General features: G+C 36.3%; 1 protein-coding gene and 2 long non-coding RNA genes across 3 annotated transcripts in view; 1 reads left to right on the forward strand and 2 right to left on the reverse strand.

Moving 5' to 3' along the window:
- sirt1 (sirtuin 1) overlaps window positions 1-12,032 on the forward strand; it is a 12,137-nt gene extending 105 nt beyond the window's left edge. The window contains exons 1-9 of the mRNA XM_082153332.1: window positions 1-176; window positions 1,272-1,388; window positions 2,307-2,545; window positions 3,513-3,665; window positions 4,945-5,092; window positions 5,180-5,259; window positions 6,732-6,918; window positions 9,085-9,924; window positions 10,873-12,032. The exon at window positions 1-176 is cut by the window's left edge and continues 105 nt beyond it. Coding sequence (XP_082009458.1) covers window positions 1-176; window positions 1,272-1,388; window positions 2,307-2,545; window positions 3,513-3,665; window positions 4,945-5,092; window positions 5,180-5,259; window positions 6,732-6,918; window positions 9,085-9,924; window positions 10,873-11,111 — 2,179 coding nt within the window. The 3' untranslated portion in view covers window positions 11,112-12,032. The remainder of the gene's footprint in view (window positions 177-1,271; window positions 1,389-2,306; window positions 2,546-3,512; window positions 3,666-4,944; window positions 5,093-5,179; window positions 5,260-6,731; window positions 6,919-9,084; window positions 9,925-10,872) is intronic.
- LOC309486272 overlaps window positions 1-12,215 on the reverse strand; it is a 233,032-nt gene that overhangs the window by 69,121 nt on the left and 151,696 nt on the right. The window lies entirely within an intron of this gene.
- Window positions 1-12,215, reverse strand: part of LOC309486277 — a 75,591-nt gene that overhangs the window by 37,966 nt on the left and 25,410 nt on the right. The gene's annotated exons all lie outside the window — the stretch shown is intronic.

A 12,215-nucleotide genomic window follows, 5' to 3' on the forward strand; every position in this document is an offset into this window, starting at 1 on the left:
GAGACCGAGGCTCCGGGATCCGCCCGGTGAATCTGAACACAGCGATGCTGGCGGAACCGAGCCGGTGGAGGCGGAACCGGCGCGGATGGACGAGTCCCGGCAGGCCTCACTCAACAACAACAACAACAAGCGCACTGAACCCGGACTCACCGCCGAACCAGAGCCCGAGCTCTCCGGTACTACAGCGTTACATTCTTTATACATTTATTCCATTTATTGGTTATTTTAGGAGTGTTTTTTAATCTGTCATGATAAGATAACAGACATGTTTACTGGGTGTTCACACAGTTTTACCCTGTTTTTACGTTTGTGGGGTCTGAATTAATAATTAATGTAATGGCAACTTAAGTGATTATTGTTATTACTATTATTATTACTATATTTAGTTGTTTATATAATTTAATTAATTATTAGATAGTATTGAATTGTTATTATTGATATATTTTATATAATTTCATTATTCCTTGAATAAACATTTGATTTTATTATTATTATCAATGAACTATTCACTAATTAACTATAATATATATATATATATATATATATATATATATATATATATATATATATATATATACTTACAATAATTATTGAAATTATATAAATATATAATTTGATTGTTTTCAATTAACTAATTACTAATTAAATATAATAAATATATTTAATGAAATTAATTAATTAAATATAACATTTAATTATCTATATCATTTCAATATTATTATTAGGCCTAGATATTATTTTATTGTAATTATTTATTTTATTTATATAATTGTATCTTTTATTAATTCAATATTTTATTGTTATTTTTATTTATCTGTCAATGCTTTGACATGTCTTGTCAACTCCATAAATATTGAATGCTTTTTTTCTTTCTTTTTTTTTACATTTATTTACATGTTTTATTCAAATATATTTGGACACTTTAATATAGCCTTCTCTTTTGGACTAATTAGTTTAATAAACCAGCTGAAATACTATTCAGATTCATAAACCAACATGCTGAAACTGTAACTCCTGCACAGATTGATCATATTTTCATGTTTATATATTACTCATAATATTGCATTACCTTGCTTATTTGTTTAAATACATAAATGAATTTAAAAAAAAATCTAAAATTAATTATGCATAGAGTAGTTATGATTAAATATGAGCAAAACTATGAATATAAGTCAAAGAAATGCACATAGTCAGTTGTGTTACACTGCTGTTATTCCTCTCATATAAATAGAGATGATTCTGAAATCATGTTTTGTGTGGTTTGCACACAGCGTTAATGGACGAAGGTGTCCATCCCAATGGGTTTACGTCACCTGATCTTCTTCGTGATGATGATGACTGCTCTTCTCACGCCAGCTCCAGTGATTGGACGCCTCAGCCACAGATTGGTACGTTTAGTTCGATTCGTCCATTCGTTTACTGAGTGCCTGATGCATATCGCAAGATGAAAATAAAGAAAGTTTATTCTAAATCAAACGTCTGGCTGGACTAAGACACTGATTAATATGCAGTGTTTGGGGTTACTCATTACAAGTAACTACATTACGTAATCAGATTACTTTTTCAATTAACTAGTAAAGTAATGCATTACTTTTAAAATGTACAACAAAGTTACGTTTTCAAATAAGTAACGCAAGTTCCCATTTATTGACTGACAGCTCTCCTGTCCACATGCCGAGACAAATCGAAGTGCAGAGGTGTTGTGTGTGTGTGTGTGTGTGTGTGTGTGTGTGTGTGTGTGTGTGTGTGTGTGGGAGTGTGAGTGTGTGTGTAAACATGATGGTTATTGTAGTTCTAGACTAAATGAGAGCAGAGCGTGCATTTACTCATCTCACTTGCACAAAAAAGATTCAATATTATATATATAAATATAAATATAAATGAATAAAATCAGTGAAATGCAGAATCAGAATATTTTGCAAACCTCCAATAACTAAATATGTTAAATAAAACATAAATTTTTATGCATTTAATCTCACTTTATTGATCAATTCGCGTGAATGGTCTTTACATTTGCCCAAAAATATAACTTTTTTGTTGTATAAAAAAAAAAAAAATCCAGCCCAGGGGAGAAAAATATAACGCAAAAGTAACGTAATGCATTACTTTTCTAAAAAAGTAACTAAGTAACGCAATTAGTTACTTTTTAAGGGAGTAACGCAATATTGTAATGCATTACTTTTCAAAGTACTTTCCCCAACACTATTAATGTGCACAATTATACATATTTATTGTGCAGATTGCACATTAATTTTCTCTAGAATCGAGTGTTTTGTGAATTAAATGAAAGCATGGTTTTCTTTCAGGATCGTATCGGTTCATTCAGCAGCACATCATGAGAGGAACCGACCCGAGGGCCATTCTGAAAGATTTGCTTCCCGAAACGGTCCTCCCACCGGATCTGGATGACATGACACTGTGGCAGATCATCATCAACATCTCAGAGCCGCCCAAAAGGAAAAAACACAAAGACATCAACACGTTAGAGGACGTCGTCCGACTCCTGAACGAGAGGAAGAAGGTGCTCGTGCTCACCGGCGCTGGGGTGTGTGTGTGTTTCTTTTTTCTTTTTTTACTCTGAAACGCTTTTCTGTTTTCGAATATATTGAACATTGAAGTCAGTGTTGTGCCTGAACGATAGTTCATATTTTGGGCGAACGTGAACGTACCGTAATACTGCCTGATGAACGTTACTGTGAACTCGTTCATTCTGGTGTCTGTGAACGGCACGCTCTCTCAGTTTAACTTCGTTCAATAGAGTGCCAGATTTCTATAGAGCCTTCCAGGCTAAAACACACCATAAACCGGCCTTAATATGTAGTGGGACAAAACACCCAATCTGGCAACACCAGCCACCAGTGTCCACTGACTCTCTTGTTCGATCTCGTTCATCAAAATGAACAAATCTTTTTTCGAGTCATTTCGTTCATTTAAGGGGCTTTAAATGTTATACTATTAACTGGCAAATTCCCCGAACACATCCACCTACGCAATCTTGATCATATTCTGAATTAAGAAATCATTATAATGCAGTCAAAAATCGTTTACAGGGAACATAAATAATTACTTTACCTTTACCTTTACCTCGTACTTTACGAGTCTTTCGTTCATTTGTCACGTGACAGACGCAATGAATGGATCATTCATGAACGACTCATCACTTACGTTACAAAACAAAACAAAAAGCAGCAAGGAGGCGTCGTATGATCATTTAAACGAGTTTTATGACAAGGTCGGTGAGGATGGGAAAAATCTGACGCATGGCTTCAGTGATAAAAACTGATAAAATAATTGTCTGTGGTTCTATATGGGCTGTGGCAATCATTTTGAAAAATAATATCTCGCAGCAACATGGAAAAAATAACTATGAACTAGTTCATTTTTGGAACTTTTGAGTATGAACTATGAACTGAGCTAGTTCATTTTAAAATTTGTGAACTGAACTTTGAACTAGTTCATGTAGAAAGTGAACTTTCCCAACAGTGATTGAAGTGTTCCTCTTGTGTCCACAGGTGTCCGTTTCTTGCGGGATTCCTGACTTTCGCTCTAGAGATGGAATATACGCTAGACTCGCTGTGGATTTTCCTGATCTCCCTGATCCTCAAGCCATGTTTGACATAGACTACTTTAGAAGAGATCCCAGGCCTTTTTTCAAATTTGCCAAGGTTTGATGCGCTGTGTTCTCATTTGCATTTCTGCCAAGAATGGAAAACATGCATTTCAAATAAGGCAAGACACTACAGGCACAAAAAAAAAAAAAAATTCATTCAAAGGTATATATTGTCTATTTTGCTTCCATAATATGTCTTCTTTCAAACTAGTGGAAAGAAAACATCCAAAATACACATTTTATTTTATTTTTTATCTATATCTGTGGCACATATCTCTAATATGTCAACAGAATGAACTTGAATTTTGAACCTGCCTTCATCCAGTGTTCAGATTTCCATTCTGGAAATGTATGCAATTGAGTGCATTTTTAATTACACAATGCCTCATTTACATTTGTAAACATAACAGTTCAGAAAACATGTAACGCAACAACTGTAGGACCCAGTGATTTCAAACATGCACAGAATCGTGGAATCCAGTTCCGTCCACTTCACTGCAACCCATCAAAATAAAAGTTTGGTTTAACTTGAAGAAATTGTGACAGAAGTATGTTACTCTTGTACAGTAGAATTTAACTACATCTCAATGTAATAATAATGGTAACACATAATAATAATAAATTGTTAATAAAACTTTATTTTTTAAGGAATAATACATTTTCTTCTATGTTTTAATTTTAACAGTAAAGCTCTGTTGTGTAGCATTTTGACAAAAAGGTGTTTTTTTTTATATAAATAAAAGATCAATTAAATGTATGTTTTATGCCATCATTTGATTGCCAACATTTTCTTTATTCATTTCACAGAAATATATATTTTTTTAAATATAAATTGTTGTTTTTATGATTTCAGTTGTTTTGAAATGATTTTGATTATTAAAACTTAATAAAACCATTCAAATGGAATCTATAAAACTTAAAACGGAAAACATAGAATTTGGTTTTAAAAAAATTACGGAATTTGAGGGGGGAAAAAAGCGTATTTCATAGAGTCTTAAACATAGAATTTTTGTTAAACTTTTAATAAATTGTTGTAAAATTGTATAAGTTTCTTGATTTAAATTAATAAGACATGCTTTTTGATAACTAAAATTTTATTTAACCATTAAAATGGAGTGCAAAAAAATCTAAACGGAAAAAGAACAGAATCCAGAAAAAATAAAACAGAAAATACGGAATTTGGAAAAAAATTAAACGGAATTTTGGAAAATATAAAAACGGATTTCACTGGGCCCTATTACTGTGATTTAATCACCTGTGGAAGCATAGTGATATCTACCCTATTATTCACCTGTGAGATAAATAACAACATGCCCTGTTTCATTATCCTGTAGGAAATCTACCCAGGACAGTTCCAGCCGTCTCCATGTCACAGGTTCATATCAATGCTGGATAAGAAGGGAAGGTTACTGAGGAACTACACTCAGAACATCGACACACTGGAGCAGGTCGCCGGGATCCAGAAGATCATTCAGTGTCATGGTATATCTGCTGTCATGATACCTCATTAATTACTCTGTCCTTATCAAGTCTGTTTATTTATCTTTTGTCTTTTACTGTTTGTTTTAGGTTCTTTTGCGACTGCTTCCTGTCTTGTCTGCAAACATAAGGTTGATTGTGAGGCCGTAAGGGACGATATATTCAACCAGGTACATTTGAGTGTGCAAATTTAAAGTGCCCCTGTTATGCTATTTTAAAGGCTCATAATTTTGTTTTAGAGTCTCCTACAATAGGTCAAATAACATAAAATGTTCTCATAATATACATTTCAGCATCAGCTCTTTTCTCAAAGAGTCTGAAACGGTTCGTTCAAAGATTCAGTTTCTCTAAGCCCCTCCTCTTTGAGAGCTGCTCTGCTCTGATTGGTCAGACGGCCCAGTCTGTTGTGATTGGTCGACCGCTTACAGCGCATGTCGGAAACCAAACAGCTATTAGCATATATGAATTTCAGCTCTTCCTCAGGACTTAATACACAGTGATACAAACATTTCATCGAATCAATTTCAGCACGAGTCCTCATCTTTTGAAGTGCGTGCAAAGAGGATTCGCAGCACTGAAAAAAAGCATGTTCTCGACATGAAGAACACAAACTAAACTCTTCCAGTCTCAGCTACAACTACAGTGTTTGAGGGCGGAGCAAAGCAGACGCTGTTTACAGGCAGCCAATGAAGACCATAGGCTGGCATTATGCAAATGTGTTACATTGTTACATGTATGTAACGGGAAGTGAGACTGGAATTACCGACGAATCGTTTCAGCAGTTCAGAATCGCTTCTTTCTTTTATGAGATAATGACAACTTTTTGAGACAACTTTATTCGTTGTGCACTTTGACCTTTAAAGGGGTGGTATAATGCCCTTTTCACATGTTGTAAAATAAGTCTCTGATGTCCCCAGAGTGTGTATGTGAAGTTTTAGCTCAAAAGATCCACAGATATTTTTATATAGCATGTTAAAATTGTCACTTTTTGAGGGTGAGCAAAAACACACCGTTTTGTGTCTGTTCCTTTAAATGCAAATGAGCCGCTGCTCCCGGCGCAGAGGGCGGAGCTTCAACAGCTTGTGTCCTTTTACCTCACACACACATGCTCTGAAAATTTCAAAAACTTTTAGCCTTTTATGTTCAAACCGGAGTCAGACAATGATGGAGAGACTCAAGAAGAAGTGACAACACGTAGAAGCAACAGGACATTTCTGAATGGTTAGTTGATGAATTTATGTAGCTGATGTGTAGTTATCTTCTAGTCATTGATTAGCATATTCTGTCTTGATAATCTATAAATCACATTCCCGGGGACGGGGTTTATGTAAATTCTAGGGTTGGTGATGTCACTAACCCGGGAGGAATGTGGTGTAGTCTCTACCAGCCGTTTGTTGTAGTCCTTAAAAAGCAATTTCTTTAAAAGCAAATATCTCCCTTTGCTTTGAACTTTGAGTGTTGTAACTTTTGCAGATGTTGTTTATGATCAAACAGCAACAATACACACTAACTACAGTTAGAAAAGTGTCAACCACCCCTTTAAAACTTTGCAGACCTTTTACATTTTACAAACATCTATAGCACACTCTGCATGCAAAGGAATATTCGAGAAAGCACTTTAAAATGTGTTGTTCTGTTGCAGGTTGTTCCTCACTGTCCGAGGTGTCCGTCAGACATCCCGTACGCCATCATGAAACCAGACATTGTCTTCTTCGGCGAGAATCTTCCAGAATTTTTCCACAGAGCCATGAAGCAGGACAAAGATGAGGTGGACCTTCTCATTGTGATCGGCTCCTCGCTGAAAGTGCGGCCAGTGGCTCTTATACCCAGTACGTTCCATCTCTTGATTTTCTCAGATATTCTTTAGTCCTATTCGGACGGTATTTGTTTCTCATGTGACCGTCTAAATATACATTTGCATGGCGCCTCAGTGATAAAACTCATGCATTCGGATGGCGATTTATTGGCGGTGGAGGAGCGAGTTTTGTAATCCTACGAACAGTGGTCAGTCACATGATTGTCTGCTGTAAATAATATGTCATATGCTTGGAATAATACAAATAAATCCGTATTTAATTTAATAATAGGAAAATAATGTTCTATATTTTCATTTAAATCTCATTTTTAAAAATAGGAGGCTAGACGCGCGTACGCTATATTTGAAATATTTTTTTTTATCTCAAAAGGATTTAATTTAAAAAATATGGAAATGACCGGAAACGAGTTAATGCAGTCTCTTATTAAACAGTGGATTTTGAAGTGATCTCTTCTTGTAAACTCATTGGATTTGGACGGCAATTAAATCAGCACACGACCTTAGTGTTCGTCAAAAAACAGTAGACAATTTGGCCGGAGATTTTTACACGGGTGGTGGGAGAAAAACACTGACATTCTGGATGTATAACATGTAATGTATTGCTTCTTCATGCTCTATATTTTAATATGCACATGCAGATAATAATAATATTTGTGTATTTTTTGCTTTATTGGTAAGTGCCGTCAGTGTTGTTTTCTAAGCTTTTAATTTTATTTACATGGCTTTCTGATCATATAGCATGGTAATCAGGGTTTGAAAAAAACTTTCACTCATCGGCCAATTTGGCTACTAAATTAAGTTGTCGGCCATTTTCAAAAAAAAAAAAAAGAAAAGAAAAGAAATTAACCAGATTAACTACCTCATATATATATATATATATATATATATATATATATACACTGAACAAAATGATAAACGCAACACTTTTGTTTTTGCCCCCATTTTTAATGAGCTGAACTCGAAGATCTAAGACTTTATTTTCTATGTACACAAAAGGCATATTTCTCTCAAATATTGTTCACAAATCTGTCTAAATCTGTGTTAGTGAGCACTTCTCATTTGCCGAGATAATCGGTCCACCTCACAGGTGTGACATATCAAGATGCTGATTAGACAGCATGATTATTGCACAGGTGTGCCTTAGGCTGCCCACAATAAAAGGCCACTCTAAAATGTGCAGTTTTACTGTATTGGGGGGAATTGCTTCAATACAAATGAATAAGCGCACCGTTATTTGTTACGTAGTGACGTATGTTCAAGTAAGCCAGATATGCGCAGATTCTGTGTTATGCTGTGTTCACACTGAACGCGAATTGAGCGTCTGGAGCAATTGATTTCCATGTTAAGTCAATGTAAAGACGCGTTGACGCGCGTCTGGAGGTCCTGCGGCGCGACAGACACGTTTAGCGTGGCGCGATGGACGCGATTCCGCCTCATTTGTGCGAAAGAGGCGAATTGAACATCTGGTGCGATACGTGCAAGTGACTTTATTTGGTGCTTTTTGTGCATTCACGCATTTGAAGCGAATTCGCGTCTGATGTCCGAGTTGAAAAATCTGAACTTTGGTGTCTGTTCGCGCTGCGTTAACCAATCAGGAGCCTGCTTGCTGCTGTCACGTGATGAAGTGACGTGATAAACGGGGGCGTCCTCGAGGGGATCATCGCTACGATGCCGGACAACAGGTCATCAAACTGGGCGCAGTACAGGCGGAAGTACCGCTGAAAGTCGGTAAACCATCCAGGCGCAGCTCCTGGAGCAAGTGGTGAAACTAGCCAAACTTGGTACGCCTCTGGAGGGTATTTCGCCTCGAACGCGTCCAGATTCAAAATGTTCAAGCGTCCAACTAGACGCGATAGAAGTGAATTTGACGCTCAATTCGCGTTTGGTGTGAACGCAGCATAATATGCTGTAATTAATATATCATGATGACTCACAATACATGCACTAAAATCTGCACAGATTTGGCTTACACAAACCTCCCCATAAAAGTGAGTAAACATAATAAGTAACTCACCAAATTGGCTCGTGATTTGACAGCGTTTACTCGCCACAGTTGATTTTTACCCAGGGTTGGCAGGTGTTCATTTCAAACCCTGATGGTAATGCCATAGTATTACTATGATTTTCTCTTTCATAAAATGAAATGATGTTTGTTTTCTAAACCCGTGTCTCTCTGCAGGCTCTATACCTCACGACGTGCCTCAAGTCCTGATAAACCGCGAGCCGCTGCCGCACCTGAACTTCGACGTGGAGCTGCTCGGAGACTGTGACGTGATTGTGAACGAACTCTGCCATCGTCTGGGTGGCGACTTTGAGGATCTGTGCTACGACTCGTCACGTCTGAGCGAGATCACAGAGAAACCAGCCGCCCCGTTACACACTGAGAGCACGTCCTCAGACACCGATCACACTCAGGCCGTCACACACACCGATCACGCTACGCCCGTCACACACACCGATCACGCTCAGCCCGTCACACACACCGATCACGCTCAGCCTGTCACACACACCGATCACGCTCAGCCCGTCACACACACCGATCACGCTCAGGCCGTCACACACACCGATCACGCTCAGGCCGTCACACACACCGATCACGCTCAGGCCGTCACACACACCGATCACGCTCAGGCCGTCACACGCACCGATCACGCTCAGCCCGTCACACACACCGATCACGCTCAGCCCGTCACACACACCGATCACACTCAGGCCGTCACACACACTGATTGTCAAACTTCACTGTCTCCCAAAAAGTCCCCTGAAATGGCATCTTCTCCAGGAGCCAGACGAACAAGCCCTCGTCCAGAGCCGTTACCGGAAACTGAGATGGACGAGTTGGACTCCAACCCAAAAGCTTGTTCTCCACAGCCGGCGAGTCCCTGTAGGAAAGCAGAAGCACTGGACGCTACTGACGACACGCAGATCGAAGAAACAGACGATCGTCAACGTGTGGAAGTGCGGAGACGCTGCTGGAGGAGCCGAATCTGCCAGAGTCCAATCAGCAAACGACTCGGAGGTATACATTTTTTTAATTACTTTTTTTATTATACATTTTTTAAATGTTCCTGCTATTATGAACGATTTATTGGAGCAAATTACACAAAAAAAGTATTTAAAACCTTTTATCCAAAACAAAAAACAAAACAAAAATCGCATTTTTATTTACTATATAATTTTAACTGAGAGATACATTTATTTTTATTATAAATGTTATATAATTTTTTTTATTAGATTTATATTATGCTTTTTATCATAAACATCGTTTTTATATTATTTGTGTACGACTTGAAGGAAAACATTTTTTTTATACATTTTTAATGTTATTTTATTTATTATATTTATATTATGCTTTTTATTATAACTTTTTTATATAATTGTTGTATTCATTATATTAATATTTTATTTTTATTGTTTTTTTTTATATATTTTTATTGTATTATACAGTATATTTTTAATGTATATACAGAGATATCATTGTTTTTATTATAAATGTTATTTATCATATTATTTTTGTATGTTTTATGTTTATATTGTTTATATTTTTTTTATATATATATATATATATATATATATAATCATTATTATTATTTTCATTTATGTTTATACAGAAATGGATGGATGGGTAGATAGAATTGTTTATTATATTATTTTTGTTATATATATATATTTCATTTAAGGGTGGATGGATGGATATGGATATTTGGATAGTTGAATAATGATATATGGATACATGGATGGGTGATGGATGATATATGGATGGATCACATTAAGTCGTTTAACGTGAGCCTGGAACTGTGTTTTGAATCTAAGATTTTTCATCTATCATAAAGTAATTGTTCATGTAAAAGATGCATAAAACCAAAGCAATCCGATATATATTCTTGTAAAGTTTTAGTTGTGTTTTTTTAAAGCTCATCATTGCACACATGATGTAATTGGTTCTGGTTCTGGTTCTGTTTTGCAGCCTCTCAGTATTTATTTCAAGCGCCGAACCGCTACATTTTCCACGGCGCCGAGGTTTACTCCAGTTCAGAAGACGAGACGTCCAGTTCCTGCGACAGCGACGGCTCTCGCTTCAGCGCGAACGCTTTCGACAACGAAGACAGTGAGGAAGAGGAGGAAGAGGCTTCACCAGAGACAGTACAAGACAGTGAACACACACGCCTTCAAACAGACTGCACAGCGAACACACACCACCTCTAAAACACAACGACTCTCTCACACACCAGCTGGAGTTCAACTCTCTTTTATATATTTTTGTATTTCCCTCCCTCTCCTGTTATGTCTTCTCATGCATGCAACATCTCTCTTTTTTGGCTTATAAACCTTTCTTTTGTTTATATTTTTGCATTTTTTTAGATGTAAAATATATATGTTCGGTTCCGGTGAATGTTTCTGCCTGAGAACACAGTTGAGTTGAACCATGTAATTGTTTTGGGATAAAAAAAAAAAAAGAAAAGGGAATGATTTTCAAACCAAAGATCACTGTATCTGTATATTTCTGTTTTTTTCACTGAATTTACAAGTTCCTTGTTGGATGTAAGCACTGTTCATGTGGCATTTCCAGGCGTTTGCCAGCTACTGTTGAAGACTTTTATACCCAGTAAAGTTTAATAGTCATCAAACAGATGTTTGCCATTTAGTTTTCAGTTCCTAAACGTATAGAAATAAATTATTTACATGCTTTCACAGTCACTACTCTTGGCTTTCCTGTCCTCAAGCACTTCATTAACAGGATTAACAAAAACTGATTGACTAAAGTGCCCTTGCTCTCGATAACCGGGCATTCAAATCAATATGAAGTTATAATATCAACATGACTTCATGATTCTTTTATGCATTTTTTTTTTTTTATGTTCAAAACAAATACTATTTTCATGTCACTTTTTAAAAAAAAAATTCATAAATGCAGATTGGCAATTCTGCAAAAAACTAAATTGTCACCAAATTTGTACAGACAATACAGACTTCACAAATGTAGCCTTTTCGACTGTTATTACGCTCTTGCTTGCGAAATACTGTATATGATGCATGTAAGTTGTCATTAAGAATGGTAGAGAAGTATTTTGCACAGTTATAAAATATTAAAAAGTATCTGCAAGATGATCAATTGCTGGAGATTGACATGTAGGCTCCTGAACCATTTCATTCAGTTGCATTTTTTAAAATGAACATTTTAAAAATATGCAGTGTATTCTACATTAACTGTAGTAAAACAGCATATTGTTATGCATGTTATCTCTGTGTAGTTTATTAATGCGAGTTGCTGGTTTAAAGGTAAATATTTTAAAAGAGGTAACAGACAGC

The sequence above is a fragment of the Leuciscus leuciscus genome (assembly GCF_965113295.1).
Source record: "Leuciscus leuciscus genome assembly, chromosome: 22".
NCBI classification, from domain to species: Eukaryota; Metazoa; Chordata; class Actinopteri; order Cypriniformes; family Leuciscidae; genus Leuciscus; species Leuciscus leuciscus.